This window comes from Bombina bombina, chromosome 1 (assembly GCF_027579735.1).
Source record: "Bombina bombina isolate aBomBom1 chromosome 1, aBomBom1.pri, whole genome shotgun sequence".
In the NCBI taxonomy this organism is placed as follows: Eukaryota; Metazoa; Chordata; class Amphibia; order Anura; family Bombinatoridae; genus Bombina; species Bombina bombina.
The window spans coordinates 354666289-354687415 of NC_069499.1; the positions used below are offsets into that span (position 1 = coordinate 354666289).

Below are 21127 nucleotides of genomic sequence, written 5' to 3' on the forward strand. Positions count from 1 at the left end.
TCACTCCCAGTTCCAGAATATTTATTAGAAGGAGGGTCTCCTCCTAAGTCCACTATCCCTGAGCCTTCAGGGAGTTCCAGACTGCATCCCAACCTAAAAGGCTGGCATCTATTGTAACAATTGTCCCATCTGACCTGCGGAAGGTCATACCCTTGGACAGATGGACCCGACATAGTCACCAGAGAAGAGAATCTCTGGTCTCTTGGTCCAGGTTTAACAGGGGGACAAATCTGTGTAATCCCCGTTCCTCTGACTGAGCATGCATAGTTGCAGCGGTCTGAAATGTAGACGTGCAAACGGTACTATGTCCCTTGCTGCTACCATTAAGCCGATTTCATTCATGTACTGAGCCACCGAAGGGCGCGGATGGGATGAAAAAAACACGGCAGAAATTTAGAAACTTTGACAACCTGGACTCCGTCAGGTAAATTTTCATTTCTACAGAATCTATCAGAGTCCCTAGGAGGGAAACCCTTGAGATTGGGGATAGAGAACTCTTTCCTTGTTCACTTTCCACCCATGTGATCTCAGAAATGCCAGTACTACGTCCGTATGAGACTGGGCAATTTGGATGTTTGACGCCTGTATCAGGATGTCGTCTAAATAAGGGGCCACTTCTATGCCCCGCGGTCTAAGGACCGCCAAAGCGACCCCAGAACCTCCATAAAGATTCTTGGGGCTGTAGATATCCCAAAGGAAAGAGCTACAAACTGGTAATGCCTGTCTAGAAAGGCAAACCTGAAAAACGATGGAGATCTTTATGCATCACAATGTGAGGATAAGCATCCTTCAAATCCATTGTAGTCCTCTATTGACTCTCCTGGATCATAGTTAAGATGGTACGAATAGTTTCCATCTTAAATGACGGAATTCTGAGGAATTTGTTTAAGATCTTTAGATCCAAAATAGGTCTGAAGGTTCCCTCTCCTTGGGAACCACAAACAGATTTGAGTAAAAACTCTGTCCCTGTTCCTCTCTTGGAACTGGATGGATCTCGTACACAATGTAAGAATGCCTCCTTCTTTATCTGGTTTGCAGATAATTGTGAAAGGCGAAATCTCCCCTTTATTTGGGGGGGAATCTTTGAAATCCAGAAGATATCTCTGGGATATAAATTCCAATGCCTAGGGATCCTGGGCATCTCTTGCCCACGCCTGGGCAAAGAATGAAAGTCTGCCCCCTATAGGATCCGTTACCGGATAGGGGTCCGTTCCTTCATGCTGCCTTAGAGGCAGCAGCAGGCTCCTTGGCCTGCTTATCTTTGTTCCAGGTCCGATTGTCTCCAGACCGCCTTGGACTGAGCAAAAATTCCCTCTTGTTTTGCCTTAGAGGAAGAGGATGCCACACCTGCCCTGAAGTTTTTAAAAGGTACGAAAATTAGACTTTTTTTTTTTTTTTTTTTTGCCCTTGATTTAGACCTATCCTGAGGAAGGGCATGACCTTTTCCTCCAGTGATATAAGCAATAATCTCCTTCAAACCAGGCCCGAATAGGGTCTGCCCCTTGAAGGGAAGTTAAGTAGCTTATTTATTAAAGTCACGACAGCTGACCATGATATAAGCCATAGCGCTCTGCGCGCCAGTATAGTAAAAAACAGAATTCTTAGCCGTTAGTCTAGTCAAATGAACAAGGCATCAGAAAACAAAGGAATTGGCTAGCATAAGCTTGTCAAATATATTCATCCAATGGAGTCGCTTAACTGTAAAGCCTCATCAAGAGACTCAACCCAGAACGCCGCAGCAGCAGTGACAGAAGCAATGTATGCAAGGGGCTGCAGGATAAAACCCTGTTGAATAAACATTTTTTATCCATTGGATCTAAAAAGCACAACTGTCCTCGTCAGAGGTAGTGGTACGCTTAGCTAGAGTAGAAACTCTTCTCTCCACCTTAGGAACTGTCTGCCAGAAGTCCTGTGTGGTGGTAACTATTAGAAAACATTCTTCTAAAAAATAGGAGGGGAAGAGAACGGCACACCTGGTCTATCCCATTCCTTATTAAAAAAAATTTTTTAGTAAATCTCTTTAGGTATTGGAAAAACATCAGTACACACCGGCACTGCATATTATTTATCCAGTCTACACAATTTCTCTGGCCCTGCGATTGTACACATTCATTCAGAGCAGCCAAAGCCTCCCTGAGCAACAAGTGGAGGTTCTCAAGCATAAATTTTAAATGTAGAAATATCAGAATCAGGTTAAATCATCTTCCCTGAGTCAAAAAAAAAATCACCCACAGACTAAGCATATTGTGAGGTAGTATCATACATGGTTCTTAAAGCGTCTGTATGCTCTGTATCTACCCCCAGAGCTAACTGCTTTCCTTTAATTTCAGGTAGTCTGACTAATACTGCTGCCAGAATATTATTCACCACCTTTGCCATGTCTTGTAAAATAAACGCTATGGGCGCCCTTGATGTACTTGGCGCCATTTGAGCGTGAGTCCCTGAAGCGGGAGTCGAAGGGTCTGACACGTGGGGAGAGTTAGTCGGCATAACTTTCCCCTCGACAGAATCCCCTGGTAAAGAAACGCTATGGGTGCCCTTGATGTACTTGGCGCCATTTGAGCGTGAGTCCCTAAAGCGGGAGTCAAAAGGTCTGACACGTGGGGAGAGTTAGTCGGCATAACTACCCCCACGACAGAATCCTCTGGTGTTAATGTTTTTAAAGACAAAAAATGATCTTTATTGTTTAACATGAAATCAGTACATCTGGTACACATTCTAAGATGGGGTTCCACCATGGCTTTAAAACATAATGAACACAGAGCTTCCTCTATGTCAGACATGTTAGAACAGACTAATAATGAGACTAGTAAGCTTGGAAAACACTTTAAATCAAGTTAACAAGCAAATATATAAAACGTTACTGTGCCTTTAAGAGAAACAAATTTTGCCAAAATTTGAAATAACAGTGAAAAAAGGCAGTTAAACTAACAAAATTTTTACAGTGTATGTAACAAGTTAGCAGAGCATTGCACCCACTTGCAAATGGATGATTAACCCCTTAATACAAAAAACAGATTAACAAAACGAAAAATATGTTTTAAACAGTCATAACAGCTCCTACTTTTGAAGCCCTTTTGAGCCCTTCAGAGATGTCCTATAGCATGCAGGGGACTGCTGAGGGAAGCTGAATGTCACTGTTTGTAATTTTAACTGCACCAACTGTAACTTTTATACTATAACAGTGGAAAGCCTCAGGAAACTGTTTCTATGCAAAATTTAAGCCAGCCATGTGGAAAAAACTTAGGCCCCAATAAGTTTTATCACCAAACATATGTTAAAAAACGATTAAACATGCCAGCAAACGTTTTAAAACACATTTTTACAAGAGTATGTATCTCTATTAATAAGCCTGATACCAGTCGCTATCGCTGCATTTAAGGCTTTACTTACATTACTTGGGTATCAGCAGTATTTTCTTAGTCAATTCCATTCCTAGAAAAATATTTTACTGCACATACCTTATCTGCAGGAAAACCTGCACGCCATTCCCCCTCTGAAGTACCTCACTCCTCAGAATGTGTGAGAACAGCAAATGGATCTTAGTTACGTCTGCTAAGATCATAGAAAAACGCAGGCAGATTCTTCTTCCAAATACTGCCTGAGATAAACAGCACACTCCGGTGCCATTTAAAAATAACAAACTTTTGATTGAAGAATAAACTAAGTAGAAAGCACCACAGACTCTCACAACCTCCTATCTATGTTGAGGCTTGCAAGAGAATGACTGAATATGGCAGTTAGGGGAGGAGCTATATAGCAGCTTTGCTGTGGGTGGACTCTTGCAGCTTCCTGTTGGGAAGGAGAATATATTCCATAAGTAATGGATGATCCGTGGACTGGATACACTTAACAAGAGAAATAGGAGCTACAATTGTTGCTTGGTTGTGTGTGTGTGTGTGGGGGGGGGGGGGGGGGGTGAGGGGCAGCAGATTTGCAAGTGCTCAGAAGCTATATACACCAGTGGAGTGGACACAGCAAAGCATTTATCCTGGCACTGCAATAATGTAGTAAAAGCTGGAAATTTTGCTAAAACCATAAGTTTTAAATTCCTGTAAAACTTTTTGCAATTCAATTTTTTAATTAACATATATAAAAATACTTTAACGCTTCTTTAAAATATACTTTACATTTGCTATATCTCCCACTTTTTTGATAAATGAATTTTCTGCATTAATTATAGCAGCAGTATATTATCTCTTTCAGTATTCTTCAGTTTCTGATGACCTTGCATCTTAAACTTCCACTTTATAGAATCATGAAGATAACAGTGTATTTCTAGCTTGTTAATAATGTGGATGTCATCTGCACATTTTTTCTTAAACCCAGTTAGTTGTGCCTGGAATGTGATATTCCCTTATCAGATATTGTCCTCTTTCCCATAATAAGAAAGGCTTAGGCTGCGCTGTTACTAGCAGGTGGTGATTATTTGCCATTTACACGATACAGGAAACTATCCTTGTTCCAAGTAAACAACACACAAATGTCAGAGTGAGAAAAAAACTTTATTGATAATGGCAGAAAAAAAGATGTAAACAGCTGGTACTAACATTAGGTTAAAGCAGTAGCGCCGGACACAAAGAAGCTTGTGGGGGCTGGGACTGGTGAAAACAAACTGTAGTGAATACAAACATGCTGCATATGTTCAAAAATTCACATCCCTATGCACTTCTCACATTTTTTACATTCTTTATTTTATTACCTATTTTCACTTTGCAGTTTTATTTTGAACCTTCTTCTTTCTCGTTTTCCCATTACAATCTCCCTATATTACTATTCCCCTGTCCTTTATGTAAAATGGAATCTTCAAAAAGAAATCATATATATTATTTTTATGTTTCTACCATAATATATTTTTGACCCCACAACAGCCTCTCTGCATTAATAAATAAATATCACTAGAGCATGATGATATCCATAGCAACATGTGCAGCAAGAAAGAGTAGCTTGTTGTGCATATGAGTTGCACACCAGGTGGGTGAATATGCTAAGACATAAGGAGCACAATTTCAGGGGTGACACTGGTGACATCATACATCTAGTTCCCTGTCCCACATTTTGTGAGCTGCATGTTTGGCATACGTTATGTTATAGACATTAAAAAAAACATTAATTCAGGCGTACCTCCTAACTCCAGCCCAGGATCGACAGCACTGAGTGGTCAGGTGTCTTGGGACACAGGGTGTTGTGACAGTGGGGCATGGTTTGTGGCAGTCTGTGGGCATGGCTTAGCTGGTTCCGGGGTTACCTTATGAAATCATGAGATATAAAGGGGAAGGAGAAAAACAGGAATGACAGTAGGACACAGTTCCCAAATGTGCAATTGGTGCAAACTGCGGGGTGGTGGGAGCTTTGCTGCTGATAAGACAGAAGTAGGACATGAAGGGTGGTGGCACCTACTGAATCAATAAGACTCGAAATGCAAACTGTCCCAAACTGTACAGACATTTCTTAATCAACTTGAATCTCATTTAAAACACCTTTTTATTCTTTTATTCTTTATATCCTTTTTTCAAGTTCTTATTTTTTTTTCACTTGGATATATTAATTTATTTCACATTCTCTCTACCTTTCTCCATTTTATGCTCTTGGAGACAGTGGCCGGATACAGTCATTATTACAATTAATAAATACTTTGTGCTGCATTTATTAAGATTTGAAATACAAGTGTAATAACTTAGTTTTGCTTAAATCCAGCCATATTTTCATTGGTATGAGCCCAGCTCTACCAAATTATCAGTGGGTTAGACATAAGAAGAGGTTGTCTCAGTCTAACACAAGGAGGATCATGGGGGAAAAGGAACTTTGGATGTGCTGCATTAACAGGAAGAACAGACATATCTTGATCCTTAGTCTTGCAAAGTACACACGTTATTTTCCACTTATTCTAAAATAAAAAGAGAAGAGCATTGTTACTTAGCAATAATGCAAATACCATATATACAGTATATTCATGTAGAGAGTCGCTGGGTCTGCTAACTAAAACTATTAGAAAACAAAATGTATGCTTACCTAATAAATGTATTTCTTTACGGGCATGGAGAGTCCAATATTCATTCCAATTACTAGTGGGATATTCAACTCCTGGCCAGCAGGAGGAGGCAAAGAGCACCCCAGCAGAGCTGTTAAGTGTCACTTCCCTTACCCATAATCCCCAGTCATTCGGCTGAAGGAAAATGGAAAAAGAATATAACACAAGGGTGTAGAGGTGCCTGAGGTATGTACAAAAATACAGTCATCATTATTTAAATAAGGGCTCTCCATGCCCAGAAAGAAAGAAATTGATTAGGTAAGCATACATTTTGTTTTCCATCCTATGGCATGGAGAGTCCACGATTCATTCCAATTACTAGTGGGAACTAATACTCAAGCTAGAGGATACAAAATGAAAGGGAGAGGCTGCTTGAAGAACTTTTCTCCCAAAAGAAGCCTCAGCTGAGGCCAAAGTATTAAATTTGTAGAATTTGGAAAAAGTATGCAATGAGGACCAGGTGGCAGCCTTGCAAATTTGCTGCACAGAAGCTTCATTTTTGAAAGCCCAGGAAGAGGAGACCGCCCTAGTGGAATGAGCCGTAATTCTCTGAGGAGGCTGTTGTCTCATAAGCTAACCAGATAAGGCTTCTCAACTAGATAGAAAGAGAAGTAGAAGTGGCCTTCAGGACAGAAGATTGCCAAAAATCTTTAGTTGCTTGAAGGTAAAATTTGAAAGCACGCACAACGTCCAGGTTGTGCAACAGGCGTTCCTTCTGAGAATAAGGATTAGGACAAAAGGAAGGAACAATTTCTTGATTGATATTTCGATCCCAGCTTAGTATGAAGGACTGCCTTATCCGCATGAAAAATAAGGTAAGGGGAATCACACTGCAGTGCCGAAAGTTCGTAAACTCTGTGAGCAGAAGAAATAGCAAGAAGAAACAAAACTTTCCAAGATAACAATTTAATATCAACAGAATGAATCGGCTCAAACGGAGCCTGCTGAAATTTTTTAAGAACAAGATTAAGGTTCCAAGAAGAAGCAACAGGCCTGATTCTGACTAGGTAAAACATATAGAGAAAATTGGGATGTTCACCAATTAAGAGGAACCCCTGATATTATCAGCAGTATATGTATATACAATTACATTGATCTGGCAAGCAGATCTAAATGTTAAGCAATTTGATAGGTCATATGAAAGAATAGGGGAGTGCTAACTGTCTAGTAATATCATGGAAAAAGCAGAAGAAAAAGTGACAGTGTACTAGCACTCTTGCAAATATCAATTAGAAGTATGTAGAATGGCAAGGAGGGTCACCTTGATTCAGGTTAAAAATAAAATATAACTTTTATTCTATCCAGTTAATATATACATATAAATGTATAGTGTAAATATGTACAAATGAGTGTATGTGTCTTAAAACTTAGATTAAAATTGTATATAAGGGACAAATATCCACCAAAACTTATAACAATCTATAGTTCTGAGCCCCACACAGTTTCTGTGCTTACTCCTGCTCTTCACTGCATTTACTCAGTAAATTTTGGGGATGGGGTCAATACCCTTTGTAGATAATTTACTGCAGAATTGAGCAAATATGAGTTTGCATTGAAACTGGGTGGGGCTCAGAACTATAGATTGTTACAAGTTTTGGTGGATATTTGTCCCTTATATACAATTTTAATTAAGTTTTGAGACACATACACTCATTTGTACATATTTACACTATACATTTATATGTATATATTAACTGGATAGAATAAAAGTTATATTATATTTTTAACCTGAATCAAGGTGACCCTCCTTGCCATTCTACATACTTCTAATTGATATTTGCAAGAGTGCTAGTACACTGTCACTTTTTCTTCTGCTTTTTCCCTGATTCTGACTAGGGCCTGAACAAATGATTGAATGTCTGGCAGATCTGCCAGACGTTTGTGCAAAAGAATAGACCGTGCAGAAATTTGACCCTTCAGAGTGCTGACTGTCAAACCCTTCTCCAGGCCCTCCTGAAGAAAAGCCAAAATTCGGGGTACCCTTACCCTGTTCCAAGAGAAATCCTTCGATTCACACCAAAAAATATATTTACGCCATACCTTATGGTAAATTAAGCATGATATCCATGACCTCAGAGAAGCCACGCCTAGCCAAAACTAGGCATTCAATCTACAAGCAGTCAATTTCAGAGAATTCAGATTTGGTCCTTGGCAACTTCCAAGGTGGAAGAGATGACATCTTTACCAAATCTGCAAACCAAATCCTGCGAGGCCAGGCAGGAGCTATTAGAATCACAAACGCCCTTTCTTGTTTGATACGAGCAATGGCTCATGGAAGGAGAGGAAATGGAGGAAACAGGTATGCCAGACCGAAGTTCCAAGGAACCGGCAGAGCGTCTATCAGAGCATGAGAGAAAGTCTCTTGTTAGAGGATACAGATCTATCCTCTGCAATAGATCTGAGTGGTCTCCGTTCCATTGACTTAGCATGCATAACTGACAGAGGTCTCAGATGAAACCAAGCAACGAGAATGATGTCCATGAAGCAACCATCAGACCAATCACCTCTATGCATTGAGACACTGATGGACGAATAGAAGACTGGAGCGAAAGGCACAACGCCAGAAGTTTGGATTTTCTGACATCCATCAGAAACATTTTCATGTATAGAAAATCTATAATTGTTCCTAAGAAACACACCCTAGTATCTGGTACTAGGGAACTCTTTTCCAGATTCACTTTCCACCCGTGGGAGCGTAGAATAGACAATAACATCTCTGTATGAGATCTTGCTAGTTGAAAAGATGACGCTTGAGCCAAGATGTCGTCCAGGTAAGGTGCCACCACTATTCCCTGAGATCTGACCACTGCCAAAAGAGTTCCCAGAACTATTGTGAAGATTCTGGGAGCCGTAGCAAGGCCAAAAGGAAGGGCAACAAACTGGAAATGTTAGTTCAGAAAAGCAAACCTCAGAAACTGGTGATGTTCCCTGTGGATGAGAACATGAAGATATGCCTCCTTCAGATCTATGGTTGTCATGAACTGACCTTCTTGGACCAAGGAACGAATGGAACTAATAGTTTCCATCTTGAAGGAGGGAAGGTCTAGGATGGGACGGAAAGTTCCCTCCTTTTTGGGAACCACAAAGAGATTTGAATAGAATCTTTGATCCTGTTCCACTTTGGGAACTGGAACAATCAATCCCAGGGAAGATAAGTCCTTAACACAGTTTAAGAAGGCCTCTCTCTTTATCTGGTTTGCATATAACCCTGATGGGATAAATCTGCATAATTAAAGGGACACTGAACCCAAATTTTTTCTTTCTTGATTCAGATAGAGCATGCAATTTTAAGCAGTTTTCAAAATTTACTCCTATTATAAAATTTTCTTAATTCTCTTGGTATCTTTATTTGAAAAGCAAGAATGTAAGTTTAGATGTCGGTCCATTTTTAGTTAACAACCTGGGATGTTCTTGCTGATTGGTGGATAAATTCAACATCCAATAAACAAGTGGTGTCCAGAGTCTGAACCAAAAAAATTGCATAGATGCCTTCTTTTTCAAATAAAGATAGCAAGAGAACGAAGAAAAATTGATAATAGGAGTAAATTAGAAAGTTGCCTAAAATTGCATGCTCTATCTGAATCACAAAAGAAAAAAATTGGTTTCAGTGTCCCTTTAAGTTTACTAGACTTTTTGGGGTTGCTAGCAACAAAAGAGTCGGAGTCATCCAAAGTAGCAAGGACCGCCGTTAAAAGTAATCGAAGGTGTTCTAATTTAAACCTAAAATTAACCTCTTCTGAATCTGCAGAATTTTCCCCTATAAAGTCAGAGTCTGAAATCTCACCCTCAGAAGCTACTGAGGTATCCTCTTCATCAGACAATTGACAAAGGTTGACCAGCACAGTTTTAGTGGGGTCAGAAACCTTAATAGTAGAAATATTTTTAGACTAGCAGGGAAAGCTGTAGAAACGGCAGCAGTTATCTGCGCAGCAAAATCTCCTGGCAAATAAACCCCCAGGAGGTTGAGAGGAACTGCAAGGCACTGTATGTAAAACTATTAAGGCTTGGGATGTTTGAGAAGAAAGCTGAGGCATATCATGAACAGCATTATCCTGAGAGACTCAGGATATGGCTCAGAAGGGAGTAATTTATCTTTAAACTTCAAACTCTTAGATAAGCATGTGGCGCAAATTTGCACAGGGGGCACAACCTGAGCCTCCAGACAAAGCAAACATTTGTCAAGTGAAATAGATGCATTTTGGTCTGTGTCCATAATAACAGAGCTAATTCCCAAATTTTAAAAAGATATATCGACCCCCTAATGTAGTATGGTATATAGAGCAGCCACAAACACTTTTCTGCAGCAAAAAGAAAAAAGTTAAAAAAAAATTAAAAAAAATTCTCACACCTCTATACCTCAGTCCAGTGGCGTAGCGTGGGTTGTCAGTGCCCAGGGCAAGGCAAGTATTGCGCCCCCCCCCCCAACCCCATTTTAGATATGCTGCTTCTTCTTACATTTGGGACAAACCAAGCAAAGACCCAAGCCTGGTAGATCACATAAAGCAAGGGACACTGTCTCCTCTCCCACAAAATGCTCCCTTAACCATCTTTACTGGATAACTAACAGTTATTTCTGATGATACCCATATCCCCAAAATATGTCCCTTGTCATAAGCAGCTGCTAATCAGTAGCGCCTTACAAACAAAGCCATGAAAATAATATATTGGCAATACAAGAGGCAGTGGTTGAAGCCTGCAAGCATTATGTGCTATCCCCCTGTGATCAAACCCTGTCTGCAGCTCTCCAGAGCTGGGCAAATATATACCATATTACATTTTAAGATTTATTCTCATTTTACACATGGGTGGATAGCCCCCCTTAACCCCCATCTGGTGGTGACATGTCCTGATCTGTAAAACTTCATGGTACAAATACTGCAGACCACAGGGTGCACCCACCCCCACATTGCAGCAACCCATATTGTATATGTGGTGCAATAGGTTTTTGGTAAGTCGTTAAAAAGAGGAAAAGGGGACACACAGGTTGGCAGCTGTTACATAAGGTTGTCCCTGCTGGGCAGACTGTCTTTTGGGTGCCAATGACATATAAAAGTGGGGTATATATTGTACCTTAATAAATATAACAATTGTAAGTAATCAATATAAAAGGGGCATGGGACAGACAACCCAGCATTACATACATATATGGGGGGAGGGTGTATGGTATTTAGGGGGGTGCTGTTAAATTTATTTACTAACACAAATTATAGTTATTTTTTTTACTTTAAATGCAGTAAGGGTGGGTTTAATGTAAATAAAAAAGGCAATGAGCACCCAAACCCTAAAAATCGGTAAAAGTCCACACCTCAGGAGTCCAGCAAGAAATAGATTCAAGATGGTGAATTCATAGGACTTCTTTGATAGGAGACAAACACAGTGAAATGCCTGGTGAGCAGCACAATCATGGTGCCAGACAGCACACAAATCCCTAAATCTACTTCTGCCCTAGGAAGATCATGGAGGGGAAAAATCAAATACAGGAAACAAGGCCTCATTTTTGTCAACTGTCACAAATATACTTTTTTTGTGCAAGGACAAGATGGCGTAAGTTGTAATCAGAATCCAGTCAAACATGAAACTATGGTCTCTGATCACCCCACCATCCCACTAACTAGGTAACTGGGGTTAACAGAAAGGCAGAGCCCAGCCATGCTGCCACCAGTGCCACGGGTTTGAAAGAGATTTATTGCACTTTTTAAGGATTCCTCCCCCCACCTCTGCTTAGAGATCCTTAAAAAGTGCCCCAGGCAATGCATGGCATTCTGGCTCTGGGTCTTTTGTTGGAAGGGAACTTAATTGTTGGGTAATAATAGAACCGTAATTAAGCTGCATTTTGCATGTTGCTAGTATCAGGCAAAAACAGGGCTATAAGTAAGTCTGGTCCTGACACCTTACCTTAGTCGCGGCATCACCACATTCCTGACGGGTCGCAGAACAGAGCTGGGGGCCTGTCAGAATTTTTAGCCTCCCTTCTTCCCTTTGCTAAGTTGAGGCTGGAAGCGCCCCTCAGAATTATGCGCCCGGGGCAACCGCCCCTGTTGCCCCCCCCACGCTACGCCACTGCCTCAGTCTAGCTGAGGAGTCTTACTGCACCGGGATCGGAGTCTCCACTAGTAACTGACAAGGAGACTCTTTCAGCCAGTCTCTCTAAGGGGAACATTATTAACCCCTTAGCCTCTCACATACACCAGTTCTTGCAATACTGCCTAAATGTTAACCGCATATATAAGGCTACATTTTGTCCCAGATGTTGACCCACTAGAGGAATTAACCTCCAAAGTGCTGTCCTTCAGTACCTAGAAGGCAATGGCACTTACGTGTGGATCCAGCTGCAGGGCAGGAACAGCTTCCAAGGTGTGACAGATACTCCACTCTCTGTCAGGGACCTATAGAAAAAGAAAGAACAGAGTAATCAACCCTGGGCTTTTATAAAGGGGTAGCAATGGTGTAAGAAATAAAGCAAAAACCACTTCACCGCTTTCTAACTGCTAATAGCCACCATTACTCTTAGTAAAGAGATTGACATGGACACAGCATAGCCTCAATCCTTGCTTGCAGGGAAAAGTACCCATAAAAGGATTAAATATCTTCAGACACAATCTTCGCACATCCTCCCTTGACAGAGGCAAAGAGAATGACTGGGGATTATGGGTAAGGGAAGTGAAACAACAGTTCTGCTGGGGTGCTCTCTGCCTCCTCCTGCTGGCCAGAAGTTGAATATCCCACTAGTAATTGGAATGAATCGTGGACTGTCCATGCCATATTAAAGAAATATGTATAAAACAAAATCCACAAGGTCCTTCATCAGTGCAAGTACACCAGTCTTCCCCACATACCAAATAAACAGCTCAAATAAGAAACTGCACTCCAGATTTTAAATGGCGGAAAATTAATTAGATCATGAAAAAAAAAATTGTGGACCATAATTTTGCTAAATACTATTATGTCACAGAGTTTGAATAATTAACTATACATTATTTATGTGAGCTATTTGTTCCTATTTTGCACATTCAGTATGCCTGTATATAATGACATTAAACATAAAAGTTCACTCACTCACTACTTTTGTATAGGAAAGTATTGAAATATTGATAGTGATAGACATATAGGTGCTGTATAGGTGTTTCATTCTCCTTCATTTTTGTATGTAAACCTCTTTATTCTGCCAGTAACAACCCTTAAATTTGCAACAAAACCCTCAAAAGCTATTAATACAAAAATGAGGTTAAATCAGTTTTGGCTGTATTTGTCTACTGTCAGTGGGTCTGGGTGATTTGTGATCACAGACTTTACTAATGCATAACACCAGTACCTTGCACAGTGAGCTTGGCTTCTGAGCGTGTTTTTCCTGCTGTAAACCTCACATTTCCAGACATTTTAGCCTGTGTATTTTTCAGGATGAGCCTGTAATGAGTTCCTCTAGTCTCCATGATCACATCTGGTCCGGCACATAAAATTATCCCTTTTATACTCCACTGAGGAGGACGAGAAAGTGGAACAGACACCTCACATTCAAAACAAGCATCATCAGGTGCCGTCACCCTTACATCACTCAGGCCTCTAAGGAGTTGGATGGCCAGACCTAAGAAAAATGGGAAACAAAGATTTAAAGATAGTCAGGCCCGCTAAAACAATGGAGTGAAGAAGGACCTTAGAGTCTGGTAAAGAAAGAAGGAACAACAGGCTATAAAAAACATTTGTGGGATTATGAGCATGAGGGATGTATGAGAAACATTAGTACACTCTCTCACTGCTGTTTAACTTTAATCACCACTGACCCCATCCTCCCCATCATTGTTGAACTGTAATTGTTGCAAACCCCATCCCCCATGGTAGTTTAAATGTAACCCTAATATTCCTCTGTGTAAATGGACAGAAATTACACCCATTTTAACTGACTCATTCTATTCTAAGTGAATATCCATAATATGAATGAAAAACAAAGGAAGGTATCCTGGTAAGTATAACTAGGTCTTATGGCCCATATTTATCAAGCTCTGTACGGAGCTTGAAGGGCTGTGTTTCTGGCGAGTCTTCAGACTCGCCAGAAACACGTTATGAAGCAGCAGTCTAAAGACCGCTGCTCCTTAACCCTGTCCACCTGCTCTGAGCAGACGGACAGACATCGCCGGAAATCAACCCGATCGAGTACGATCGGGTTGATTGACACCTCCCTCATGGCGGCCAATTGGCCGCGAGTCAGCAGGGGGCGGCGTTGCACCAGCAGCTCTTGTGAGCTACTGGTGCAATGTTAAATGCGGAGAGCGTATTGCTCTCCGCATTTATCGAAGTCTTGCGGACCTGATCCGCACTGTCGGATCAGGTCCGCAAGACCTTTGATAAATAGGGGCCTGTGGCTCAGAGCAGGCAGACAGGGTTATGGAGCAGCGGTCTTTAGATCCAGCTGCAGGGCAGGAACAGCTTCCAAGGTGTGACAGATACTCCACTCTCTGTCAGGGACCTATAGAAAAAGAAAGAACAGAGTAATCAACCCTGGGCTTCTATAAAGGGGTAGCAATGGTGTAAGAAATAAAGCAAAAACCACTTCACTGCTTTCGATGAAAAGAGAAGAAAGGGACCAGTAAGAGGAGTCACCATAAGCTGGTAAAAGGGGAGTGATCAGTTCTGTCCATTCCATGCTTAGGACAATAAATATTTACTAGGGTAAGACAAAATATAATGATTATTTGCTATGATTAAAATTGTTGTGGAGGGGTTTTATTAATGTCTCTTTAACATTACTTCCTTTTTGAACCAAGTCCTTTCTTATTACTTAAAGTTTATCAAATAAAAAAAAGTAAAATGGTTAACTGTGTATGGAGGAACATTTATTGATTTTCACACTGATTAATATACTAATGAAGACTATCACTTTTATTAATTAAAAATAAAAGTTCTAAAAAAAAAAACCAACTAAACCAATAATACTTTTCTGCTACTCTCCATCTCTCTGTCTTTGCCACTCAACCTTTATCTAACATTCTACTACCATACGTGTTATTTCTTGGCTGCCTTACCCTCCACAAAAACACGTGCTGAGCTCTGCCCTCCTGTTGTGCTGACAGTATATACATCCTCATCTTCTGGCGTCACATCACTAATGATAAGTTGACGAAAAGCATCTTCAACACATATCTGATATTTTGAAGAATGCTGAATCTCCCTTCCACCACGTAACCAAGTCACCTTAGCTCTCGGCGGGTTGACCTTACACTCAAGTATCACTCGATGACCCTGTAATGCAGTTTTGTCTCTAAGAGCCTTCACTATCCGAACAGGGAGCTCTAGAATTCAAGGAAAGAAAGACATTAATATTTAAGACATAAAGAAAAGGATGATAAACATGAGGGAACGGGGTTCGAACCACTGCTGTAATTGGCACTCACTGTGGTGTTCCATAAAGACTGAATATGTTTAAAGGGACATGAACCATTATTGGAAAGTATAAAAAATATTATTACCTTCAGTTATCTCTTCATTCTCTTTTTGCGGCATTTTTGTTTTTAAAATCAAGCTATTTCCAAACCCACTGTGTGGCTCATTATGGTCCTATTATGGTGGAAAACCTAGACAGGACAAGCAAGAATTGCACACTGACCGATGCAGAAGCATTGAGAGGCTGTGACATTGTCACCCTTATTGAAAGAAAACACCCATAGAATTGCATCAGTGTTACAGACACAAGTGATAATGCTGGGTGATGTCAGATTGTACTGTCTAAAACTCCTGCACACACAATTCTATCTGTCCCCTAGTGCACATGTTTAGGAGTGCGATCTAGCCTCCTAAATATGCTAATCTGTCATTTAATCTGGCAATATGATTGGCTGCATGATTTTCAATTGGTGCAGCATTCTTTGTACGACTGTCGTTTGATAGGAAAAATTAAGATGGATTAAACAATATTTTTAATATTAAGAAGATCTTTTTCGATGAAAAGTAAGTGGGTTTTACTTGCTTGATGTTAATAGTTAAAGTTTTATAACCCTTTAAAGAACAAAATAACTTAATACATATAGGCCTAGATGTAGAGTTTGGCGTTAGCCGTCAAAACCAGCGATAGAGGCTCCTAACACTGGTTTTGGGCTTCCGCTGGTATTTAGAGTCGTGTAGGTAAGGGTCTAACGCTCACTTTCCAGCCGCGACTTTTCCATACCGCAGATCCCCCTACGCCATTTGCGTATCCTATCTTTTCAATGGGATCTTTCTAACGCCGGTATTTAGAGTCGTGGCTGAAGTGAGCGTTAGAAATCTAACGACAAAACTCCAGCCGCAGCAAAAAGTCAGGAGTTAAGAGCTTTCTGGACTAACGCCAGTTCATAAAGCTCTTAACTACTGTGCTCTAAAGTACACTAACACCCATAAACTACCTATGTACCCCTAAACCGAGGTCCCCCCACATCGCCGCCACTATAATTACATTTTTTAACCCCTAATCTGCCGACCGCACACCGCCGCCACCTACAATATCCCTATGTACCCCTAATCTGCTGCCCCTAACACCGCCAACCCCTATATTATATTTATTAACCCCTAATCTGCCGCCCCCAACGTCGCCTCCACCTACCTACACTTATTAACCCCTAATCTGCCGACAGGACCTCACCGCTACTCTAATAAATGTATTAACCCCTAAAGCTAAGTCTAACCCTAACACCCCCCTAACTTAAATATAATTTAAATCTAACGAAATAAATTAACTCTTATTAAATAAATTATTCCTATTTAAAGCTAAATACTTATCTGTAAAATAAACCCTAATATAGCTACAATATAAATTATAATTATATTGTAGCTATTTTAGGATTAATATTTATTTTACAGGCAACTTTGTAATTATTTTAACCAGGTACAATAGCTATTAAATAGTTAATAACTATTTAATAGCTACCTAGTTAAAATAATTACAAAATTACCTGTAAAATAAATCCTAACCTAAGTTACAATTAAACCTAACACTACACTATCAATAAATTAATTAAATAAAATACCTACAATTATCTACAATTAAACCTAGCACTACACTATCAATAAATTAATTACATACAAATACCTACAAATAAATACAATTAAATAAACTAACTAAAGTACAAAAAATAAAAAAGAACTAAGTTACAAAAAATAAAAAAATATTTACAAACATTAGAAAAATATTACAACAATTTTAAACTAATTACACCTACTCTAAGCCCCCTAATAAAATAACAAAGACCCCCAAAATAAAAAAAATGCCCTACCCTATTCTAAAATTAAAATAGAAAAGCTCTTTTACCTTACCAGCCCTTAAAAGGGACCTTTGCGGGGCATGCCCCAAAGAATTCAGCTCTTTTGCCTGTAAAAAAAAACATACAATACCCCCCCCCAACATTACAACCCACCACCCACATACCCCTAATCTAACCCAAACCCCCCTTAAATAAACCTAACACTAAGCCCCTGAAGATCTCCCTACCTTGTCTTCACCACACCGGGTCCACCGATCAGTCCAGAAGAGCCTCCGATGTCTTGATCCAAGCCCAAGCGGGGGGCTGAAGATGTCCATGATCCGGCTGAAGTCTTCATCCAAGCGGGAGCTGAAGAGGTCCATGATCGGGCTGAAGTCTTCTATCAAGCGGCATCTTCAATCTTCTTTCTTCCGGATCCATGGTCATCCCGCCGACGTGGAACATCCATCTTCACCGACGACTTCCCGACGAATGACGGTTCCTTTAAGGGACGTCATCCAAGATGGCGTCCCTCGAATTCCGATTGGCTGATAGGATTCTATCAGCCAATCGGAATTAAGGTAGGAAAATTCTGATTGGCTGATGGAATCAGCCAATCAGATTCAAGTTCAATCCGATTGGCTGATCCGATCAGCCAATCAGATTGAGCTCGCATTTTAACCAGGTACAATAGCTATTAAATAGTTATTTACTATTTAATAGCTACCTAGTTAAAATAATTACAAAATTACCTGTAAAATAAAGAGAGGCCGTCAACTATGCTGCATTCACCGGCACCAATACATTCGCCTAACATCGCGGCCGCGGACCTGAATATGCTCTCCTTATTTATCAAAAAAGCTGTCAAAAAGCCGCCACCAAGTACAGGGCAATGAGCAGCGGACTGTTGTTAACTAACAGTCATCGATCTCGCTGCTATTCGGCTTTTTTTACCAACTTTATTTATATCATGTCAGTAAACACCGCCACTATACTAAAATGCTTAACCCCTATCCCGCCGCTCCCGGAGCCCACCGCAACTAAATACATGTATTAACCCCTATCCCGCCGCTCCTGGAGCCACCGCAACTAAATAAAGTTATTAACCCCTATCCCGCCGCTCTCAGAGCCCACCGCAACTAAATAAAGTTATTAACCCCTATCCCGCCGCTCCTGGAGCCCACCGCAACTAAATAAAGTTATTAACCCCTATCCCGCCGCTCCCGGAGCCCACCGCAACTAAATAAATGTATTAACCCCCTAAACCCCTGGCCTCCCACATCACTACCACTTACTAAACCCATTAACCCCTAAACCGCCAGCCCCCCACATCGCCATAAGCTAAATTAAGCTATTAACCCCTAAACCTAACAACCCGCTAACTTTACATTAAATATTAACTTATCCCTATCTTATAATAAATTTAAACTTACCTTTAGAATTAAAATAAACTATATTAAACTACTAATTACCTACCCTATCTATTATACTAAAATTACATTAAACTATATTAAACTATTAATTAACCTACACTAACTATTATACTAAAATTACATTAAACTATATTAAACAATTAATTAACCTACACTAACTATTATACTAAAATTACATTAAACTACAAATTAAATTGACTATATTACATATTTAAAAACCTAACCCTACACAAGTTATTTAAATATACTATAAAGAATTACTAAGTTACAAAAAAATAACAAACACTAAGTTACACAAAATAACAAACACTAAGTTACACAAAATAAAAAAGAAATGATCAAATATTTTAACTAATTACACCTAATCTAATAGCCCTATCAAAATAAAAAAGCCCCCCCCAAAATAAAAAAACCCTAGCCTACAATAAACTACCAATAGCCCTTAAAAGGGCCTTTTGCGGGGCATTGCCCCTAAGAAATCAGCTTTTTTACCTGTAAATAAAAATACAAACAAACCCCCAACAGTAAAACCCACCATACACACAACCAACCCCCCAAATAAAACCCTATCTAAAAAACATAAGCTCCCCATTGCCCTGAAAAGGGCATTTGGATGGGCATTGCCCTTAAAAGGGCATTTAGCTCTTTTTCCGCCCAAAGTCCCTAACCTAAAAACAAAACCCACCCAATAAACCCTTAAAAAACCTAACACTAACCCCCGAAGATCCACTTACAGTTTTTGAAGACCGGACATCCATCCACAACGAAACAGCAGAAGTCCTCAGCGAAGCCGGCAGAAGTCTTCATCCAAGCAGGCCGAAATCTTCATCCAATCGGGCAGAAGTCTTCATCCAGACGGCATCTTCTATCTTCAACCATCCGGCGAGGAGCTGCTCCATCTTCAAGACATCCGGCGCGGAACATCCTCTTCTGATGACGTCTTCTGAACAATGAAGTTTCCCTTTAAATGACGTCATCCAAGATGGCGTCCCTTAGATTCCGATTGGCTGAATTCTATCAGCCAATCGGAATTAAGGTGGAAAAAATCCTATGGCTGTTGCAATCAGCCAATAGGATTGAGCTTTCATCCTATTGGCTGATCCAATCAGCCAATAGGATTGAGCTTGCATTCTATTGGCTATTCCAATCAGCCAACAGAATGTGACATTCAAATTTGAATATTACATTTATAAAACAGTTGTAGACTAGAAATACTATTTCGAATTTGAATGTGACATTCGAACTCGAATGTAGCATTCAAATTCAAATATTACATTTATAAAACACAGTAATAGACTAGAAATACTATTTCAAATTCCAATGTGATATTCAAATTTGAATGTAGCATTTAAATTTGAATATTACATTTATAAAACACAGATGTAGACTAGAAATACTATTTTGAATTTGAATGCTACATTCGAATTTGAATGTGACATTCGAAATCGAATATTACATTTATACAACACAGTTGTAGACTAGAAATACTATTTTGAATTTGAATGTGACATTTGAATTCGAATGTGACATTCAAATTAGAAAATTACATTTATAAAACACAGTATTAGACTATAAATACTATTTCAAATTTAAATGTCACATTCAAATTCTAATGTATTATTCAAATTCGAACATTACATTTATAAAACACAGTTGTATACTAGAAATACTATTTCAAATTTGAATGTTACATTAGAATTCGAATATCACATTCAAATTTGAATATTACATTTCAAAATTGAATGTGATATAAAATACATAGCTAAACATTCTATTATTCGAACGAATATTTTCAAATGTTATTGAAAAAACGGAAAATGAATTCGAACGAAAGAATGCATCAAAACTAATTTTAAATTTCAAATTTTTAGAAACATTCACCCATCCCTACTGGTCACATTGCTCAAGCAAACCTCCATTTTACAGCAACACATTAAAGCTAATATAAACTCTTTAAACCAGCCTCAAGTCAGCCTTAAACTACAGAGGGATCACAAAAGGACCAGTTCACAGTCAGGAAGAGTAAACATAGGGAGCTAAGGTAATTTACTTACAATAATTATAATAAAAGTACACTACCACTCATGAGCTTGATACAGGTAGGTGATATGCATTGAATCACATTAATAAAATGCTGTACACTTTTACATTCCTTAATTGTTCTTATTTTTGTTTAATCTTGGCATGTTGGCAATTGTGTTGGAGGTTTGGATATGGGGAATATATAAGGGAACTTAGATTTTAAAGAGGGGTTATTACGTTTTTTGGATTTTTTTTAATGTTATTTTGTGAACCATTGTATTGGGAACTTCTTAGATAAAAGAGGGGCTGGTAGAGTATATTTTCTGAGCAGTACTTAGGTGTCAGGTAGTTTTTATTCCTGTAGGAGGATTGCAGTAGGTAGGTTGTACTTAGGTGTCAAGGTGTGATTACTGTTCTTGGCAGTTGTGTTTGGGTAT

General features: G+C 39.5%; 1 protein-coding gene across 8 annotated transcripts in view; it reads right to left on the reverse strand.

Annotated features, from left to right (window-relative positions):
* Positions 1-4486: 4486 nt before the first annotated feature.
* Positions 4487-21127, reverse strand: part of OBSL1 (obscurin like cytoskeletal adaptor 1) — a 320332-nt gene continuing 303691 nt past the window's right edge. For all 8 annotated transcript variants that reach the window (XM_053698211.1, XM_053698216.1, XM_053698210.1 and 5 more), the window contains 3 exons: positions 15049-15315; positions 13344-13613; positions 4487-5887 (listed from right to left, as the gene is read on the reverse strand). In XM_053698211.1, the coding sequence (XP_053554186.1) occupies positions 5883-5887; positions 13344-13613; positions 15049-15315 (542 nt within the window). In that variant the 3' untranslated portion in view covers positions 4487-5882. The remainder of the gene's footprint in view (positions 5888-13343; positions 13614-15048; positions 15316-21127) is intronic.